Genomic DNA, 19,115 nt, shown 5'->3' with positions numbered 1-19,115 from the left:
GGGTGCTTCAGTGGGAGGGGGGCAAAGCAGCCCCTAGGTGGGAGCAGAAAGGGCCGAGTGGCCATGGAGGGGTCGCAAGAGATGCTCAGGATGCTGCGCAAAGGAAAATGCACTGGTTGTGCCAGAGGAGGCTGCTCCTGTGCCGCAACAGTCCTGACACTGCTGCCCACAGGATGTGGGTGCTGATAACTCAGATGGCTGAAAGCCTAATGGGGTGGATTCACGGGTAAAATATCCGCCGAGGACAATTGAATAAACACGGCGGCACCACCTTGGCTTGAGGAAGTCCCTGAGTCACAGCGGCCCTGAGGCACCCAGGCTGAGCCGGTTGTGGGTGCACAGTGCACCTGGAGCCCTGCCTGTCCCTCTGCTGTGGGCAGTGCTGCCATGGCAGTTCCGGGGGCACAGTGGGCTTTCTTCAGCAGCCAAGTGCTCCACATGTCCCGGTGTCTCCAGCACTGTGCTCTGCCTCACCATCGGAAGGCAGCTCCAGTCACAGGAGGTGCAGTATGGAGCAAGGCCTCATACAGACTCATGCCACGATGGGGAGTTTTGGGGTGATGAGTGGTCCCAAAGCTGTCAGGGAGGTGAGGGGTTGAGCTGGTTCCCAACTCTTTTTAGGGTCCACCCTGCGGACCAGACCCCAGGTAGCCTGTGATCAGGTAGCAGATGGAAATGGGGACAGCGGGCATGGTGCTGCATGGCATTCCATGGTTGTATGGCACTGCATGGTTGTATGGCACTGCATAGGGGGAGCCCTGTGCTGAGACCAGGAGATGTGCACTGTGAAGGGCTTGCCCTGCCTGGATGGAGTCACGCAATTCCATGGATGCCGTGACACTGAACACAGCCAGGAGCACACAGGGTAGCTGGAGAGCATCGTTACATGGGGTGGGGTGCAGAGGAAACCCACATATATGTCATAGGGTTTTCCTTCAGTGGGAAAGCTGGGGTAGTGTGCAGTGTGCTACTCATCCACACTGCACCAGGGGCACCAGTGTGACAGAACTGGGGTGCGTGAGAGCTGCAAACACACATCAGTATGTGGGGCTGAGGATGCTGCAGTGCTCGGGTGGGCACAGAGAGCTCTGTTACAGGGGGACACGGAGCAGAGAGGCTGGAACCCACACGTGCACTGTGGGATACTGCAGCACGGGGAAGGCCGGGACAGGGGTGCTCAGTGGGGTACAGCCAGAGGGGTGTGTGGCTGGGGTACCCCCGAAGGCACCGGCGCCCTTTAGGACCCGTGGGAGCGGTACGGGGGACGCGGAGCCGCCACTACCCCCGCACTCCCGCTAGGGGGCGCGCTGCCGCCGCCGCCGCTGCCCTCTCGCAAGATGGCGGCCGCGGCTTCACCTCGCCGAGCCTCCCCCTCCCTCCTTTCCCCCGGGCAGGGGCCGGACGGGCCGCGCCGCCATATTGGCTGTTGTCCTGGCTGCGGCGGGCGGCGGGCCACGCTCGCCATGACTCGCAGGCGGAACAAGGCGGCGGCAGCGGCGGCGGGTGTCGGCTCCGGGCCGCGCCGTGAGAGGCTGGGGGGTTCCGACGCCGGTCCCCCTCCCCCTCCTCCGCCACCGCCGCCTCCACCGGAACCGCCCGCCCTGCCTGAGGTGGTGGTGGCGGCGGGCAGCAGCGGGGAGCCGGGCAGAGCCACCGCTCAGGTACCGGGATAGGTCCTGCGGGGCTGTCTTGGAACGGGGTTCAGTGGGGAACGGGGAATGGGGCAGGATCCGGGGGTTGGGCCAGAGCCGAGCCCTCTCCACTCCCCCTCCCCGAGCCCTGCCCCATCCCTGCACGACCCCGGCCTCCGAGCATCGCTGAGGCACCGCCACCCTTGGGCACTGCTGCCTCCCGGCTTTGGAGGGTCCTCGGCACCCTCGGGGGTGGGGGTGCCCCTGCGGAGCCGGGGTGCACCTCTGGGGGGGGGCTGATGTGGGTGGGGAAGGTGGGAGGTGAAGCCCGAGCCCTTCTCCGGGGGGATTGGCTGCCTTGAGATGCGGGACCCACTTTGTACAGCATCCTGGGGCACGTGTGGGGCTGGACTGGCTGTGTGGGCAGGGCCTGACCTTGGCTGGATTGGGCTGGGCGGTGGGGCTGGGTCGTGGCCATGGGTTATGGATGTGTTGAGCTGCAGTGGGAGCTTGGGGTGCCTCTGGCAGATGCTGGGGTGCTGGGGGCTCCCACTGATGCTCATCTCTCCCACCAGTTAGTGATAGCTGAGCTCAGACTTTCCTGGGGAGGGTGGATCAGCCAGGAAACCTGTGCCCCACCATTGCATGGTGCTTCTGCTGACATGACAGCAGTGATCTGCAGCATGAGAGCAAAGGGCTCTGCTGTGTGCCCCTTACTCCGTCCCTGTGAGCAGGTTTGCTCAGGAGCCCCATGTGCGCCGGGGAGGGCAGAGCCCTGTGCTCGGGTGGCGTGGCCGTGCTTCAGGGGGTGTTCCCAGCGCTCCTTCCTGCGGGAGTGTCCAGCCCTGCCCACGGCAGGTGGCTGAGCATCTGCGGCGCAGGCTGCGGGCTCCCGGCGCCTCTCACTGCCCGGCTGCAGCTGCCTGCTCCGGGCCGTGGCTGGGAGCCGGGGGCCGGGCCCGGCTGCGCTGGACGGGCTGGGGCCCGCGGAGCTCTCTGCCGCCGTGCGCTGTGTCCGCTCCCGCTGAGACACGGGGCGGCCCCGGGAGCCCCCCCACCCTGCGGGTGGGCAGAGGGAGCTGTGCCCCCCCTCTGCTCTGCTTGGCCTCTGACCTTTGCTTCACCTTGAGCCTGGGAGACGCCATCTGTTTGGCAGCAGCAGTTCAATGTGCAGCTCATTGTCGTGGGGCCCCGCCGCGGAGGCAGACAATGGGGGCCCCTCGCCCGTGCCACGCCGGGCTCGTCACGGCTGTCAGGCCTCCGGCGAGCCCGAGGGCTGTGTCCCGGCTCCTGCTGCTGCCCAGAGCGGGGAGAGCACCGGGGGCTGCACCCACCGCGGTGCATCTGCTGCCGGCTGCACAGAACAAAGAGGCAGGAGGGAGGGCCTGTGGCTCTTGGGTAACACAGCAGGGGGTCTGTGATGGGTAAGGAGGGGGGGTTGTGGTTGGCAGGCCCCTCTTGTATCCCTGTGTGGCAATTTCTGTGTGTCTTGCTTTGCTCTGAGAGTCCCCTCGGTCCCACTGTACCAGATGTGATGGTGGGAGTTGCTAGGGGCTTCCCAGCCTTGCCTAGTGGTGAGGCTGGTACTTTAGCATAGTGTGATCTTCCCAAGGGTCCAGAATGCTGCAGGCTGGCACATGGCAGGCTGGCAGCAGCTGGGCAGCCTGAGGCTGCTCTCCTCCAGTGGGAGAAGGTGCAGTTCCACATGTAGCCTACAAGAAATTCTCTGGTTTGGTGTCAGCATCAAGGTCTCATTTGCTGCCTCATCTGTCCTGCACTTGCGCCGACCTGCTGCCCTGCCACGCGGTGCATCATACCTGGGGTGACTCACGGTCTGTGTATCCTTCTGCAGGTGCTGCCCACCACTAACCAGTCAGTGCAGACGTGCTGCTTGCTCTGTCACCGGGAGCGCAAGGACTGGGGAGGGCCATCCCACAATGGGCTGGTTTCCCCTGGCGAGAGGCTGCCACCGGACTTTGTGCCAACGCTTGTGCAGAACCTCCTGGGAGAAATGCCACTGTGGATCTGCCAGAGCTGCCGGAAGAGCGTGGAGGAGGAGGAACGGCGGGCGGTGCAGGAGCAGGCCCTGGCGGTGAGCAGGGTTGGGAAGGGGGGGCTGTGGTGCTGACCACCCTGTGGAGCTGGCTGGGTGTGCAGGTCCCCTCCTCACTCAGAACTGAGCACCTCAGACATCCCTGTACTATGCTGCACTCCCTGGGGCTCCTGCTGCTGGCTCCTTGGGGAAAGTCTGCCATGGAGGCTTGTCTGGCAGCATGTGTTGGGTTGGAGCTATCTGCCTGGAGAGGTGCTTCTCTGCCAGCCGTGCTCCAATGTGTTTTGTGCCGTGTGCCCGTGTTCCCTAAGCTATCTCCCTGGAGTGGCAGCATGTGCCAGAGCAAATGCCTGCCTGTTCATGCATGGAGCTCAGGGGAAGAGAAGCTCCCTCCTGCTCGGTTTTGTTTAACTCTGGCATGGTTTGAGGGGGGGACAGAGCAGGTGTGTGGCCCTTGGCATAGCATGACTGTGCTGGTGTGGGCCCTGGGAGCCAGGCTGTGTTGCTGTTGGGCAGATGGGCAGTTTGCCACCCCCAAAACAGTGACAGAAGCATCTCTTGCGTGTTGAGCCCCTGTCTTCAGGCAGTAGGGGGGGTCTTGGTGCCAGTGCCCTGGGCCAAGGGCTTTCCCTCCCAGTCCACTGCTGCTTCACTCTTTGTTTTCCTTGCCAGGTCTCGTTATCCCACACATCCTGCAAGTCGCAGTCTTGTGGGGGTGGCTCCCACTCCTCTTCCTCCTCCTCCTCCTCTTCTTCCTCCTCGTGCCACGGGAACTCAGGGGACTGGGACCCCAGCTCTTTCTTGTCTGCTCACAAGCTCTCGGGCCTCTGGAACTCACAGCACACCAACGGGGCCATGCAGGGCAGCCCCCTCGGGGTCCCCCCTGCTGCACTAGGTGAGTTGAAGCCAGCCGTGGGGTTGAGCAGAGCTTTCTGCCTAGTCCTTAACTTAGGTGGTTCCTTGTGGGCAGGGGCAGGCAGGCTGGGCCTCTGGATGCCAGTGCCAGCAGGATGCTCAGGTGCCTTTACAGAGGATGCTGGGAGCCAGCCCTAACTCCACTTTCCTTCCAGGCGAGAAGCACCCCGGCCTTGCTGTGTCTCCGGAGTGCACCAGCCAGGCGCCGGCCGTGGCACCAGGGCTCAAGGCCTGTCCCTACAGCCACGCAGCCTCCCCCACCTCCAGCAGCGCTGCCCCAGGCTCGCCTCTGCCTACCTCACTTGACTTCTGCAAGACACTGCCGAAGCAGTTCAAAAGCATGTGCCGGAGGGCCACCCCGCCAGGTACATGCTCAGGGCAGAGCCTGCCTTGGCCTCCTGTGCCACTGCTCAACACAGCCCTCGCTGCCCCAGCACCTTTCCCATGATATGCTGTCCGTGGGGCAGGGCTGACTCATGTGGGAGGAATAAGGTGCTGCTGAGGCCCTTTGTGAGCTGGGATGGCTTCTAGCCCAAGCATCCTGCTGCCTGGGGGGAGGAGCGGTTTGTCCCATGGAGAAGCAGCCTGTGGAGAGTGTGGGTGGCTCTGAATGTGGCTGTGGCCTGTGCAGGATAGCTGGTGTCTGACTGCCTCTCCTCCTGCCCCTCTGCAGGTGAGGCCTTCCACTCCTCAGAGCACCATCAGCACTCCGACCTCACTGCTCCTCCCAACAGTCCCACGGGCCTCCCCTCCCAGCCACCAGCGCTGATCCCCTCCAAGCAGACACCTGCCCATGCGGGGCCCTTTGGCTCCCCGCCCCACGTCCCGCTGGGCACCTCCCAGCAGGCTGCGCTCTTCCCTGCACCCAGCGTGCAGGCAGCAGCCCCAAAGCTGGTGTCTGAGTCCCCTCCCACCGGCACGGTCTCGCACAGCCCAGGGTCGTGCAAGAGCCCTCACCTGCCCCCTGCCAACGTGCCGCTGCTGAAGATGCCGCCTCCGCTGTCAGGCTGCACTCATCCCTGCAATGGGCACTGTAGCACTTCGCTCATCGCTCCTCCTGCCTCTCACCAGCTGCCCAGCACGAACAGGTGAGTAGAGGAGCCCTGTCTGCTTCCAGCCTCTCCTTTTCTCCCTGCCCATGGATGTGCTTTTCCCTGCGGAGGGGCTGGCTGCTCTGGTGTGGTGGTGCGGAGAGCCACTGTCTTTGCAGGGCAGTTCCGCTGCTGCAGACCCCTGGTCTATTGAGGGTTCAGCTCTTTCTCTCCCCACGTTGTCTTCTCCCTGCGGTTGTCCTTTAGTACTGTGGTGCAGAAGAGACTGTGCTTGCTCCTCCTCCAGCTAAAAGACCAAAAGGAACCGCCCGGTCAACCTGCTGTTGGCCAACAGGACCTTTGTCAGTGAGACCCGTCGGGCAGCTGTGGCACTGAGCAAAAGTCCTCAAGAAGATGAAGCCTGTGGTCTTGTTCTGCTCGCCTGCTCCCCTGGCCCTCTTTGGGCTGCCTGTGCCCTGGAAGAGAGCGGGTGCTGGTTTATCTCCGCTGATTAAGTGCTCCCTGTGGAGGGCCAGCCAGGTCCCGAGCTGGAGCTGGAGGAGTTGTGCTGTGGGCCTTGCCCTGGCCTCCCTGTCTGAGCTGGGTGGTCTGTGGCTGTGGGAGCCGGGCCTGCCTGCCCGTGGGGATGTCTGGCAGCTGCATGCAGTTCCAGCGTTTCTCACCTGTGCTACCTGCTGCCCCCAGTGAGTACCGCTCCCTGCCCTGGAAACAGCTTGTGGCCTGGCAGAGGGACACTGATTTCTGGAGCTCTGGTGCACCAGCCTCCTGCCTGCCAGAGGCCCTGGGGTCGAGGAGCTACAGATGTCTTTTGCCGTGGGCTCCTCTGGCATCTCCCCCTAGAGGAGGATTCAGGGGAGGGGGTTTGCCCTGCAAATCCTTCTGCTCTGGCACGGGCTGCCCTGAGAGGGGTGTTCCTACACAAGTAGCGTGTGGGCCAGTTTTTGTTACCCCCTGGCTCCTGCTCATGTCTTGCCCTTCTCCCCTCCTCCACAGGGACCCCTCTTGCAAAGGGCACAAATTCCCAAATGGTACCAGCTGCCACCCACCGCAGCCCTGTGAGGCAGATGAGGGACTTGGGGAGGATGAGGACAGCAGCTCCGAGCGCAGTTCCTGCACCTCCTCCTCCACCAACCAGAAAGATGGGAAGTTCTGCGACTGCTGCTACTGTGAGTTCTTCGGCCACAACGCGGTGAGTGAGGGGCTGACCGCAGCCACCCCCAGTCTTTGGGCTCTGCTCTGCAGTGAGGTGTTACACAGCCTGTGTGCCGTGAGCACGGGGATGGGCAGGTCTGGCCACAGCTGCTTCCTGCCAGCGTGTGCATGCCCCCTTTGCTTCCATCATCATCATCATCAGTGTGATGGTCCCCTCAGTCCCAGCTTGCAGCCATCTGCTCAGCCCTGGATCTTGGTTTCTCCAGCCAAACCCTGTGGCTTCACGGTGGAAGAACGTTCCATGGGGGCTGTGCTGACTTGTCTTGCTGGGACCTGTGAGGCAGGGATGGTTGGGGAGGTTGGTGTGGGGCTTGTGGGAAACTGGGATTGTCTTGGTGTGCCTGCCCAGCTGATGGCTCTCACCTGCTGCAGCCCCCAGCTGCTCCCACCAGCCGCAACTATGCTGAGATCCGGGAGAAGCTGCGCTCACGCCTCACCAAGAGGAAAGAGGAGCTGCCACAGAAACTGGGGCACAACAGCTCGGGAGAGCCCGCTGTGGACCACCGCAATGTGGACGAGCTACTGGACTACATCAACAGCACAGAGCCCAAGCCCTTGAACAGTGCCAAGGCAGCCAAGCGAGCACGGCACAAGCAGAAGAAGAAGGTGAGGATGGGAAGAGGGAAGCGTTTCCTGGGGCAGGCTGCAGGAAGGAGGTCAGAGTAAGGCTGTGCCCGTGTCTCTCCCTTACATTCGTTGTTTTGTCAATCTCCATCTCCTTTGCTGCTGTCTCCCCTGAGGTGACAGTGGTGTTTGGTTCTGTGTGACAGTGGTGTTTGGTTCTGTGCAGGGTTTCCCCTTCCCTTGCCTCTGATCCTGCAGAGGGTGACTCAGCCCTTCTGTGTGCTTTGGATTGTGCTCTTCTACCTTGCTGTATGCCACATCTCTGACAAATAATGTGGATCTGTGGTGGGGAGAGGCACCTGTGCTGTGGTCGCTCATGCCCCGAGCAGTGTTGTGTGCAGTGTGGCAGGTGTTGCACTGCAAAGGGCACATGGCAGTTTGAGGGCTTTGGAAGATGGGGGCTGGCCATGCTGAGCACTGGCCCTTAGGTGTGCTTTCTAACAACGGCTAGCCCTGGGGTCTGGGCCACCCAGTGCTCATGGCACCCATGTTGCAGGAGAAGGAGAAAGCCCAGCTGGAGGCGGAGGCCCAGAAGCGGGCAGAGCGCACCCCTGCAGCCAGCCAGGCGAGGGAGCCAGCTGAGGAGAAGCTGCTGGAGTGGCCAGAGCTAGAGCTGGAGCGGGTGAACAGCTTCCTCAGCAGCCGGCTGCAGGAGATCAAGAACACCATCAAGGACTCCATCCGAGCCAGCTTCAGCGTCTATGACCTCAACCTGGATGTCAACGACTTCCCCAAGAAGGCAGCTGTTCTGGAGCAGAAGAACCTGCTCTCCAACCTCAATGGCTCCTCTGACCTGCAGGACATAGACCTGGCCCTGGCCCCGCTCAGCCTGGGCCCTGCCAAGAGCCACACACTGCTGCGGAGTGAGCTGGGCCCCCGATGGGGCGAGGGGCCTGGGGAGCCGCCACCAGTCCCGGCAGCTGAGAACGGTGTGGTGAAGCGCCTCAGCGCTGTGCCCAGCCTCTCCCGCATGATCTGGGTGCAGTCCAAGGCTGCGGACTCTGCTGTGGATGGTAGTGGCCTGAGCCCGGAACCCAAGGAGGGATCACAGCCCAAGGGGCTGGAGCCGCCAGAACCGGTACCGAGCCGGCAGCGCAAGAACAAGCGGCAGAACGGGACAGCAAAGAAAGGGGAGGGCCTGGCTGCAGTGCCCCGGCTGGAGAGCCCTGGTGTGAAGGGGCAGGTGCTGGGAACCAAGCACCCTTCCAAGGCCAGTGCCTCAGAGCCGCAGCGGGTGGGCAGCTGTGCCGAGCAGAGCGAGAGTGGCAAGGGGCAGTCCTGGGGCGGCAGCAGGATGGAGAAGGAGAGAAACAGCGAGTGGAAAAACCGGAGGGCAGAGGGCAAAGTGGAGCTGCCAGAGCCAGTGCAGCAGCAGCTGCCTGCATTGAGCACTGGGGACCGGCAACTCCCAGTGCCTCCCATCTTAGGGGGCTCCCCCCAGCCCAAGGGCAAGAGCAGGAAAAGCCGCAACAAGGTGGAGAAATCCAATACCTCGATCGGTGAGTGCCGGGAATGCCGCTCTCTGCTGCCATCTTCCCGATGGCACCTTCCCTGCCCCCTGCACTGACCCTCTGCCGCTCTGCCTTGTCAGATGACGTGTTCCTGCCCAAGGACCTGGATGGGGCCGAGATGGATGAGACCGACAGAGAAGTGGAGTATTTCAAGAGGTGAGGGGCAGCCCTGAGGGGTCAAACCCGGCTCGGGGTGTGGGGCAGAGGGGCTGGGGGCTGACCAGGGCTGTCCTTCCTGTCCCTGCCAGGTTCTGCCTGGACTCGGCCAAGCAAACACGGCAGAAGGTGGCGGTGAACTGGACCAACTTCACCCTGAAGAAAACCACTTCCAGTGCAGCCCAGTGAGGTGCTGCCTCTCCTCACTGTGCCCTCCGCCTCGCTGCGGCGGGGCCCCCTCCTCTGCGGGGAGGCTGCCGGTGCTCTCCTGCCCCGCGGGGATCCCCGGGGCTATCCCTGTCCTCCTCCTGCAACCCGCTGTCCCCCGCGGGGTCCCCCCGGTGCCTGTGCTGCGGGACGGACCCGTGCTGGCCCCAATAAAGAACTTTTTAATTTTTTATTTTATTTAAACCCCGCTGTCTGCTGATTTCTGCCGGGGGGGGAACGGGCACGGACGGGACGGGCACGGACGGGACGGGCACGGACGGGACGGGCAGCGCCTTCCTTGGAGGTGTGGCCGCGGAGGCGACCCGTCCGCTCCGGGGTTGCTAGGCAACGGCGCCTGGTTCCTTACTTCCGGCTGGGGGGTGTGTGTGCGTGTTTACATCCGGGGCAGCGCCGCTGTTGCGTGGAGGCGGCGCCATGGAGGCGGTGGACAGGAAGGTGGGACCGGGACCGACCGCGCGGGAGGCCCCGGGGGGACCCGCACCCTCCCGGGCCGTCCTCACCCCGTGTCTGCCCCACAGAGACAGCGGGAGGAGGCGGAGGACACGTCCGACCTGTCCGGGGAGGAGGATGACGACTACGTGCCCTACGTGCCCGTCAAGCAGCGGAAGCAGCAGATGGTAACGGGGCCCTGCGCTGGTGGGGGAGGGCTCTGAGCGTCCCCCCTCAGCCCAGCGCGGGGTTCTCACTCGGCCTCGGCCCGGTTCCTTCCAGCTGCAGAAGCTGCTGCAGATGCGGAGGAAGGTGGTGTCGGAGGAAGAGCAGCGGGACAGCGGGAGCGAGCAGCGGGGTGACGAGGATGACATCCCGCTGGGGCCGCAGTCCAACATCAGCCTGCTGGACCAGCACCAGCACCTCAAGGAGAAGGCAGAAGGTAGGGGAGCAGCTGCTAGTTGGGCTGGGTGGCTTCCAGAGGGGAGTGAAACCTCCTCACCATTGCCCTGACTCTCTCCCTTCCCCAGCTCGGAAGGAGTCAGCCAAGGAAAAGCAGCTGAAGGAGGAAGAGAAGATCCTGGAGAGTGTGGCAGAGGGCCGAGGTGAGCGGTGGGAGCTCTCAGAGCTGTCAAGGCAGCAGTAGGGACATTACCTGCCTTGCAACACTCAGGGATGTTTATACCCAGGGGTGGGACAGGAAATCACAACAGAACCCCTCAGTCAGCATCCAGCTGCCTGGCTTAGCTTTGCCCTGGCAGGCCCTTGGACAGGGCAGGCTGCAGCACTTGTTGTTCCACTGCCCAAGAGCCTTTCAGGGATGCTGCTTACCCTCCTCTGTATCCAGATGTGGTCTTTGCCTGGATAGCTCAGTGCTGAGGTTAAGTGCATCTGGAGATGCACTGACCCCATCCGCTTTGTTCTTGCAGCTTTGATGTCAGTGAAGGAGATGGCCAAGGGCATCACCTATGACGATCCAATTAAAACCAGGTGTGTTTCAGAGTACAGAATGTGTCTTTCTGAAAGCACTGCCTCCTGGCAGCTGAAGAGAACCAGCAGCCATAGAGCCTCACAGGCAGAGCACTGGTTTGCAACCACTGGCTTTTCTTACTGCTGAGTGTAAGATCAAAGGCTGTTGAGTCACTTTGGATGTTGTTCTATAGACAGTAAGGTTTGCTAAAGCACAGTTATGTTAAACTTGAAGACTTGAGGTGGATATTCTGATCTTGGAGGTGACTAAGCTACAGGAAGAGACTGGGGGAGTCTACAAAGCCAGTGCTGCTTGAGGCAGTGTCACCAAGATGTATCCAAAAGATTTTGGCATGTTCCATCCATAGGCTGTTCTCAGCTGTTAGCTTGGCACTTTCTACTGAGACTTTGGGGAAATACTTCATGGGTGGAACTGCCTTGGATCTGCTCCTGTGCTCCTTGGGGTTACTTGTTTTCCTTGGTGGGATGTTGTAACCCAGGTCCTGGGCCACAGGCTCAGGAGCGTCAGGCTCATTCTACACCGTGACTTTCCTCTGTTGCACTCACAGCTGGAGAGCACCTCGTTACATCCTGGCCATGTCGGAGGCCCGGCATGACCGCGTGCGCAAGAAGTACCACATCCTGGTGGAGGGGGAAGGGATCCCGCCCCCCCTCAAGAGCTTTAAGGAGATGAAGTTCCCAGCAGGTAGGCTGGGAGAAGCTTCAGACAGGGCAAGGGGAAGCTTTGTGCTGGGAAATGCACATCAGTGAGAGAAGCTGTTGAATGGAGAGGGCCTCTTCATCAGGGACTGCAGCAATAGGACAAGGGATAATGGGTTTGAACTGAAACAGAGGAAGTTCAGGTTAGATAGAGGGAAGAAGTTCTTTACTGTGAGGGTGGTGAGGCGCTGGAACAGGTTACCCCAAGAAGTGGTAAAATACTCTGTCCCTGGTGGTGTTCAAAGTTGGACAGAGCCTTGGGCGACATGGTCTGGTGTGAGGTGTCTCTGCCCATGGCAAGTGGTTGGAACTGGATGATCTTAACGTCCCTTCCTATCCAGACCAGTCTGTTATTCTATGATTAATGCTTGGTGTTAGTGGGGTCACAGCTTGAATTCCCAGGAGTGGCTGTGTCACTTGGCTTTTCTCCAAGGGGTTTTAGTTGCTGGTGCAAGAGCTGCTACTGGGACATGAGGCAGGAAAGAAGGGGAAGACTTCTTGTAACAAATGTGCATTTCCTTGTTCTGTTACAGCTATACTGAGGGGCCTGAAGAAAAAGGGAATTCAGCAGCCAACACCCATACAGATCCAAGGCATCCCCACCATGTGAGTGCTCTGCCTGTCTCAGAGTGGGGAGCAGTGTGAACAGGGAGCTCTTCCCTGGCAGATGCACCCTGTCACCTTGCTTGAGCCCCAGAGGCTTAAGGTGTTCTGTGATGCTGCTTCTCACCATTGGCCCTATTTCTCTGCCAGCCTCTCAGGAAGGGATATGATTGGCATTGCCTTCACTGGCTCTGGGAAGACCTTGGTGTTCACCTTGCCAGTGATCATGTTCTGCCTGGAGCAGGAGAAGAGGCTGCCCTTCTCCAAGCGAGAGGGACCCTACGGACTCATCATCTGTCCCTCGGTGAGTGTCAGCGGTGCGGTGACAAGCAGGAGGAAGCTTTGATTGACATTCAGTGGCCATCTCTGATCCTTCCTGCACAGAGGTGCAGGAATGAGTGAGTTGTGTCTCTGCAGCGGGAGCTGGCCCGGCAAACCCATGGCATCATCGAGTACTACTGTCGCCTGCTGCAGGAGGACGGGCTGCCCCCGCTGCGCTGCGCCCTCTGCATCGGGGGCATGTCTGTCAAGGAGCAGATGGAGACGATCAAACAGTAAGACCTAGAGGGGTTTGTGGCGTTGGAGCTGTGCTCTGTTTCCTGGTAGGGGACTGTGGGGTGGCACTCAAGGTAGATGGCTTCAGGGAAGTGTGGGGGCAAAGGTGAGGTGCCCAGCAGGTGCCACATTCCCTATGTGTCCTGCATGGGGCAGGAATCCCCAAGTGCCTGACCATGGCCTTCTCTTGTCTCACAGTGGTGTACACATGATGGTGGCAACCCCTGGCCGCCTGATGGACCTGCTGCAGAAGAAGATGGTGAGCCTGGACATCTGCCGTTACTTGGCCTTGGATGAGGCTGACAGGATGATTGATATGGGCTTTGAGGGGGACATCCGTACCATCTTCTCCTACTTCAAGGTACTGAGCTGGCATGATACCAGCACCCTGAAGCTGAATTCCCAAACCCATTTGGTTGGGAGATGCTAAATCCTTGACCGCGCTGTGTTCCCCATGCAGGGCCAGCGGCAGACCCTCCTCTTCAGTGCCACGATGCCCAAGAAGATCCAGAACTTTGCCAAGAGTGCCCTGGTGAAGCCCATCACCATTAATGTGGGCCGAGCGGGTGCTGCCAGTCTGGATGTTGTGCAGGTGAGGTAGTTGGGTGCTCCTCCAGACTGTGTGGGAGGCCAACAATATCTGTGAGGGCACTTGATGCCTCTCCCTGCCAGGGAGTCAGGGTTCACAGAATCACAGACTGCTTTGGGTTGGCAGGGACCTTAAGATCATCCAGTTCCAAGCCCCTGCCACAGGCAGGGACACCTTCCGCTAGACACGTTGCTCCAAGCCCCATCCAGCCTGGCCTTGAACACTGCCAGGGATGGGGCAGCCACAGCTTCTCTGAGCAACCTGTGCCAGTGCCTCACCACCCTCATAGTGAAGAACTTCTTCCTAATATTTAATCTAAATCCACCCTTTCAGTTTAAAGCCATCCCCCCCTTGTCCTATCATCAAATGCTCTTATAAAAAGAGCCCTCCTTCCCAACAGGTTAAGGGGTACCAAGCAATAGCAGTTCCTTTGCTGACTGACTCACCTCTGTGCTTGTTCTTAGGAGGTGGAGTATGTGAAAGAGGAGGCCAAGATGGTGTACCTCCTCGAGTGCCTGCAGAAGACCCCACCACCAGTGAGTAGTGCACTCTGGCTGCTCTGACAGCATGAGCACAGCTGCCACAGCAGCAGTGGAACTGGCGGTGGGGATGTAGGGGCATGCCATGGGCATGATGTTGCAGGACTTTGCCATGTGGGGGCTGGCATGTGAGTGAGCTGTGCTCCACATGGGAGCAGGTCCTGGGCCCAGAACTGTTGTGTATTCCCCTCAGCGAAAGGCAATGGATTTCTGGGGGGTTGTGCTGGTGCCAGGTGGCTTTTCCATAATGTCTGTGCTGCTGCAGGTGCTGATCTTTGCAGAGAAGAAGGCGGATGTTGATGCAATCCATGAGTACCTGCTGCTCAAGGGTGTGGAAGCTGTGGCCATCCATGGAGGAAAAGGTTGGTGAGGGTGTTGGGCAAGCCCAGGTTGTGGTGTGCCCTGCTTGGGGTTGTGTGTGGCCGTGGGAGGTACCAGTGTGAAGCAGTTTGTGATGATCTGAGGAAGGGCTTTGAGGTTAGTGGTTGCTGTGATAGGTAGTCCTGGGAGCTCTGCCCTTGCTGATGTTCTCTGCTGGGCCTTTGCAGATCAAGAAGAACGAACAAAAGCTATCGAGGCCTTCCGCGATGGGAAGAAGGATGTCCTGGTTGCCACTGATGTCGCTTCCAAGGGCTTGGATTTTCCGGCCATCCAGCACGTCATCAACTACGACATGCCGGAGGAGATAGAGAACTATGGTGGGGCCTGGGACCATGGAGGGTGCAGTGGGGTGGGCACAGAGGCCAGCAAGGCTCTGTGCTTGTCTCTGCAGCAGCTGCGGGCAGGGGTAATCTGTCACATTACATTCACCCAGGCCCAATCCTGTCTCTTTCTCCACAGTTCACCGCATTGGGCGTACAGGCCGTTCGGGCAACACAGGCATTGCCACCACCTTCATCAACAAGGCCTGTGGTGAGAAATGGGGGAGTGGGGGAGCTGTGGTTGTGAGGAGCAGCTGGGTGCTGGAGCTGCCAGTGCCTCGGCAGGGGGTGTTCTGAGCAGGCAGGGACAAGGCATGATGGCCTGTGGAGGGGAGATGGTGATGTGAGACAATGGGCCCTCCCCTGCCTGGGCTATGTCTGATCTGTGCCTCTGCCCCCAGACGAGTCGGTGCTGATGGACCTGAAGGCCCTGCTGCTGGAGGCGAAGCAGAAGGTGCCACCTGTGCTCCAGGTGCTGCACTGCGGGGATGAGACCATGCTGGACATCAGAGGTGAGAGACTCCAGGCTGGCTGAGGGACCTGTGCTGCAGGCAGGCCCCAGCTCCTAGGCCATTCCTGCTGCCTTGGGGCTGTCATTGCCTGCCCTGCTGTGGCATGGAGGGGAGCTGCTGCTGTAGCCCCTCTGCTATGTTCTGGGAGGGAGGGCCACTCTGCTGGCACGGCACACCTCCCCCTGACCTTGTCACTCCTCTTGCAGGTGAGCGGGGTTGCGCCTTCTGTGGTGGCCTGGGCCATCGCATCACTGGCTGCCCCAAGCTGGAGGCGATGCAGACCAAGCAAGTCAGCAACATCGGCCGCAAGGACTACCTGGCTCACAGCTCTATGGACTTCTAGCCTGGGGAGCCCTCTGCCCAGTGCCCCACTGCGTGGGCTTTGGCTTTCACTCAGCCTTGGTGCCTCAGCTGCCCCCTTGCCTTTCGCAAGCCCAGGAGCCTGTCCTGCTCTGCCATGCCCCTTTTCCAGGTAGCTGGCCAGCTCAGCCTGACAATGCTCCTGCCCCTGGAGGAGCTGTGGAGCTGTGCTGCAACAGCCCATGACATCATGGTTGGGTTAAGTCAGCCTTACCTCAGCAATGTTGGGCAAGCAGGTAGCGGTGCCTGAGGGGAGGAAGAAGCCCCAGGAGGGGTAACTGGTCTGTGGCTGGCTGCCTGCTGCCTCTGCAAGCTCCTGCAGTGCCATGGCCAGGGTCTTACCTCGCTCTTCCCCAAAGGCCCTCGATTTCTCCAGGAACATTCCCATTTTTTGGCCATTTTCAGCCTGTGGCTCTTCCGTGCCCCTCAAACATGCTCTGATGTACCTGGGGTAAGGCAGAGATTGCCCTGATCCTGCTGGGTGGTCCCTGTGGTGTTTCCTGTGCTCTGCCTGCACATGTTCTGCGCTACTGCCCTTCTGCAAAGGGGAGGGCGGACAGACAGACACCTCCTGTGGCCCAGCCTCTGCCCCTCATCCCACACACCAAAAAGGGGAAGTTGCTGAGAGAAGGAAGTCTGCCCCATGCAGTAGTTTCAGCTGCAGCAGTCACATTTTCTCCACTGCTGCCAGCCCAAGTCACCAGTCCTTGTGCAGGGTACCAGGGCGGTGCTGGGCCTATGGAGAGACCTGTGAAGGATGGGATCCTTTATGTGCAGCACTACAAATTTGGAAAGGTAAAAGGTGGATTGGGGGTTGGGTACAGGGTTTGCCCTGCTCTGTCTTGATGCCAGGCCTGGAGCTGGGCCCTCGGTAGCCTGGGAAGTGGGACTGGAACCAGACCCCTCAGAGCTGCCTGGGGGGGGGGTCCCAGGGCTCTGCAGTTCCAAGAGCAGGGCTCGTCCTGTGGCCGAGGGGCTCATGCTGCATGCAGGGTCCCTCTTCTCACTTGGTCACCGTGTGATTGGCAATGAAACAATAAACGTGTGTCACCGAGGCGCAAGCAGTGTGTGTGTGGGAACAGGGCACCAGGGCAGCGTGTGGGATGTGGCTCTGTGCGCAGCGCTCCATCAGCCTGGTCCTGGTGGGACACTGCCATTCATGGGGCACCCTTTGTGGCTGGGCCTGCTGCTCTCTGCCTTTGGGGTGGGCCCTGAGTGCTGCAGCCCTCTTGATTTGGGATGGGTGATGTGATGGGAGACCCTGCAGGGTCAAGCCAGCTCTAGAGAGGTGTGAGATGGGTGTTAGTGAAGCAGGCCCATCGGTAGCATCCTCTCTTCCATGGCAGGGCAGCCATGCCCCTTGGGGTGTCAGTGGATGTGCTGGGCTGGAACCCCCCTGCTGAGCAATAGCTCACCCTGGAAGTGAAGCGGGCAGGCCCTGTGCACATGGGGCTGGTGCCCTGCTATGTAGGAGGCAGGGGCTGGCAGTGGTGGGTAATTTGGATGCTTGGCTGCTCTGGTTTGTGCAGGGTGGAGGCTCTGATGGCTCTCATGGTGCTGTTCAGGTGATGTGGGGGCAGTCGCCCCCTCCATCCCATGACAGGCTGGGAAGGTGCTGGTGCTGCAGAGCCTCCCCTGGGAGGAAGTGGGCTGCAGGGCCTGTCCCTGCTCCACAGATGTGAAGCTGCCAGCAGGAGCCTCAGCAGCTCAAAATGGCTTTAATTTGCATCAGGGTCTGTCCTGAGCACAGCTCCGAGCTCAGCTGCAGCAGTGGCAGGCCGGCACTTGCAGCGGGGAACAAAGAGCAGGACCTGGTGCTCAGGAGTGAGCATGACTCATGCAGCGAGCCAGGCTCCCCTCACCCCAGCCTGGGGACTGCCCTGCCCCGCAGCGCTGGGGTCCGCACTGGCCCTGGCTTGCTGAGGACCCCCATGTGCCCCCTCCTGGCCCTTTCCACCCTTCCCAACCACTGCTGCCCCCACATGGAATGGAGCACTGTGAGAACACAACAGGCAGCTCATTGCTGACTGGTTTTTCCCTGCCCGTGCCCTTCCCGTGCCCCAGAGGTCCTGGAGGAAGATGCGAGCCCAGCTCTTTGCTGCCAGCGCCTCCGGTGTTGCCCGCATGGAGAAGTTCGATGTGCGGGATGATGGTACGACGCTGGAGAAGCCCTCGCTGCGGCAGTGCGCCCGCCGTGTAATCCGCCTCTCTGACTGTGTCTCCGTGGGCCCAGTGGGCACAGAGAGCTGCCCCAAAGCCACCGCTGCCTTCTGCCTCACCACCACGGAGAAGAGCTACGTGCTGGCGGCTGAGCAGCGGGATGAGTGGATCTCCCAGCTCTGCCAGCTGGCCTTCCAGGTACCACCATGGGGTCCAGTATAGCTGGGACCTCTTGTGCTGCTCCTGGCTCTAGTGACATGGGGGTTCTGGGTTGTATGGGCAAGCAAGGGGTGCTTGTGCTCCTGCAATCCAGGGGCCATGCTCACATCCTTCTGTTTCAGGGGACAAAGGAGATGACACAGAGGAATGCCAGGACCCAGCCCAGCCCCGCTGTTCCCATGGAAGAGAATGTCCTCTATTCCTCCTGGCAGGACTGTATGTACAGGAGTGATGGATCGGGCTGGGGTGGGTTCCAGCTCAGTGCTGTGGTGCTGACCCCTGCCTTGCTCTGCTCCTGTAGTGACTGAATTCCTGGTGCTGGTGGTCTGGACGGATGCGGCTGCCCGCTGTGGCCTGCATGGGAACTACCTGCTCTCAGTTCTTCCTCAGAGCCTGACACTGAAAGACCTGCAGTCCCGCCAGCCCCTGCTCACCTGGCCCTACCCCTTCCTCCGCAAGTTTGGCCAGGATCAGGTGGGTGTCCCCCCCTTCCTCCCTGGGGCTGCTGGCTTCTCAGGGTAGATGCTAGCTCCTCACCCTGTCCTCTGATCCCACAGACTGTCTTCTCCTTCGAGGCTGGCCGCCGCAGTGACTCTGGTGAAGGTACCTTCACCTTCAGCACCCCTCGGGCCCCAGAGCTCTGCCACGCTGTTGCCGCTGCCATCGCCTGCCAGCAGCAGGGCAAGGACACCTCCGACCCGCGGCTCTTCTGTGCCACAGACCCCCAGCTCTCTACACAGGGCCTCGAGCCAAAGTCCTGGAGCCCTGGGGCTGAGGAGCCGCAGCCCAGCCCCACCCTTGGGGGGGCACAGACCCCATCCCAGGCCCCTGCCAGCCTTCTTCACTTCTCTCCTGCTGAGCCAGAGGGCACAGGCCCCATCGTCTATGCCTCCATCGCACGGGGCCAGCAGCAGCCCCACTTTGCAGCAGGGCAGCCGGGCTGCAGTGAGGCCTGGGCTGCGGGGAAGCCGCCCCCTGAGCATCTCTATGAGAACATCTTCACTGCGGAGCCGGCTCCAGCCAGGGCCGAGGAAGAGGAGGAAGGGCGGTGGGAGCTGGAGTGCCGGCAGGCCCCCGAGGGCCACAGCAGCGAGGCCACCCCCCTCTATGACAACCGGGCCGCCCTGACCCAGCTCCCGCGGGGCAGCCCCCAGCAACCTGAGCAGCGCTGGGCCCGGAGGGGGCAGGAGGCGCTGTCGGGGCGCGCCGGGCACAAGCCCCAGGGCACCCTCCGGGCCCGGCTGGTGCGGCTGCTGAGCCGGGAGACCCCGGGCCCGCGGGACTGGGCCTGATCCCGGCCTGGATGAGGTTCGGTGGCGCGGAGCGGTCAATAAACAGCCAGAGCCGGGATCGGTGCGGCGGGGTCGGTGCTGCGGG

The 19,115-nt window shown here is 61.2% G+C and overlaps 3 protein-coding genes across 3 annotated transcripts; all 3 read left to right on the top strand.

Moving 5' to 3' along the window:
• Nucleotides 1–1,337: 1,337 nt before the first annotated feature.
• On the top strand, nucleotides 1,338–9,565 carry FAM193B (family with sequence similarity 193 member B). Its single transcript, XM_034067083.1, has 10 exons — nucleotides 1,338–1,661; nucleotides 3,484–3,723; nucleotides 4,357–4,579; nucleotides 4,755–4,964; nucleotides 5,273–5,687; nucleotides 6,645–6,840; nucleotides 7,236–7,469; nucleotides 7,984–8,986; nucleotides 9,079–9,154; nucleotides 9,247–9,565. Exons 1-10 carry the CDS (start codon nucleotides 1,338–1,340, stop codon nucleotides 9,341–9,343), a joined length of 3,018 nt encoding a protein of 1,005 aa, XP_033922974.1. The 3' UTR covers nucleotides 9,344–9,565.
• Nucleotides 9,566–9,753: 188 nt separating this feature from the next.
• DDX41 (DEAD-box helicase 41) lies at nucleotides 9,754–16,415 on the top strand. Its single transcript, XM_005147328.3, has 17 exons — nucleotides 9,754–9,817; nucleotides 9,901–9,999; nucleotides 10,094–10,253; nucleotides 10,342–10,416; nucleotides 10,741–10,801; nucleotides 11,350–11,486; nucleotides 12,034–12,106; nucleotides 12,254–12,407; nucleotides 12,521–12,657; nucleotides 12,857–13,019; nucleotides 13,119–13,250; nucleotides 13,712–13,783; nucleotides 14,052–14,148; nucleotides 14,335–14,484; nucleotides 14,627–14,698; nucleotides 14,889–14,999; nucleotides 15,206–16,415. The coding sequence occupies exons 1-17, from the start codon at nucleotides 9,797–9,799 to the stop codon at nucleotides 15,340–15,342; spliced, it is 1,851 nt and encodes a 616-aa protein (XP_005147385.1). The 5' UTR covers nucleotides 9,754–9,796; the 3' UTR covers nucleotides 15,343–16,415.
• DOK3 (docking protein 3) lies at nucleotides 16,098–19,059 on the top strand. Its single transcript, XM_005147390.3, has 5 exons — nucleotides 16,098–16,154; nucleotides 17,424–17,717; nucleotides 17,861–17,954; nucleotides 18,040–18,212; nucleotides 18,296–19,059. Exons 1-5 carry the CDS (start codon nucleotides 16,098–16,100, stop codon nucleotides 19,028–19,030), a joined length of 1,353 nt encoding a protein of 450 aa, XP_005147447.2. The 3' UTR covers nucleotides 19,031–19,059.
• Nucleotides 19,060–19,115: the final 56 nt, after the last annotated feature.

This window comes from Melopsittacus undulatus, chromosome 10, assembly GCF_012275295.1.
Source record: "Melopsittacus undulatus isolate bMelUnd1 chromosome 10, bMelUnd1.mat.Z, whole genome shotgun sequence".
Classification (NCBI taxonomy): domain Eukaryota; kingdom Metazoa; phylum Chordata; class Aves; order Psittaciformes; family Psittaculidae; genus Melopsittacus; species Melopsittacus undulatus.
The sequence above is the reverse complement of the archived record's forward strand: the minus strand, read 5'-3'. Positions and strand labels throughout refer to the sequence as shown.

What these genes read in the sequence shown, in the direction of transcription:
- FAM193B (XM_034067083.1), top strand. Translation starts at nt 1,338, where the DNA reads ATGGCGGCCGCGGCTTCACCTCGCCGAGCCTCCCCCTCCCTCCTTTCC. An exon ending in GGCACAAGCAGAAGAAGAAG is followed by an intron (nt 7,470 to 7,983) that starts GTGAGGATGGGA and finishes CCCATGTTGCAG; the next exon opens with GAGAAGGAGAAAGCCCAGCT. An exon ending in GAAATCCAATACCTCGATCG is followed by an intron (nt 8,987 to 9,078) that starts GTGAGTGCCGGG and finishes CTGCCTTGTCAG; the next exon opens with ATGACGTGTTCCTGCCCAAG.
- DOK3 (XM_005147390.3), top strand. Translation starts at nt 16,098, where the DNA reads ATGGAGAGACCTGTGAAGGATGGGATCCTTTATGTGCAGCACTACAAA. An exon ending in TCTGCCAGCTGGCCTTCCAG is followed by an intron (nt 17,718 to 17,860) that starts GTACCACCATGG and finishes CTTCTGTTTCAG; the next exon opens with GGGACAAAGGAGATGACACA. An exon ending in CTATTCCTCCTGGCAGGACT is followed by an intron (nt 17,955 to 18,039) that starts GTATGTACAGGA and finishes CTGCTCCTGTAG; the next exon opens with TGACTGAATTCCTGGTGCTG.
- DDX41 (XM_005147328.3), top strand. Translation starts at nt 9,797, where the DNA reads ATGGAGGCGGTGGACAGGAAG. An exon ending in GAGTGTGGCAGAGGGCCGAG is followed by an intron (nt 10,417 to 10,740) that starts GTGAGCGGTGGG and finishes TTGTTCTTGCAG; the next exon opens with CTTTGATGTCAGTGAAGGAG. An exon ending in ATCCAAGGCATCCCCACCAT is followed by an intron (nt 12,107 to 12,253) that starts GTGAGTGCTCTG and finishes TTTCTCTGCCAG; the next exon opens with CCTCTCAGGAAGGGATATGA.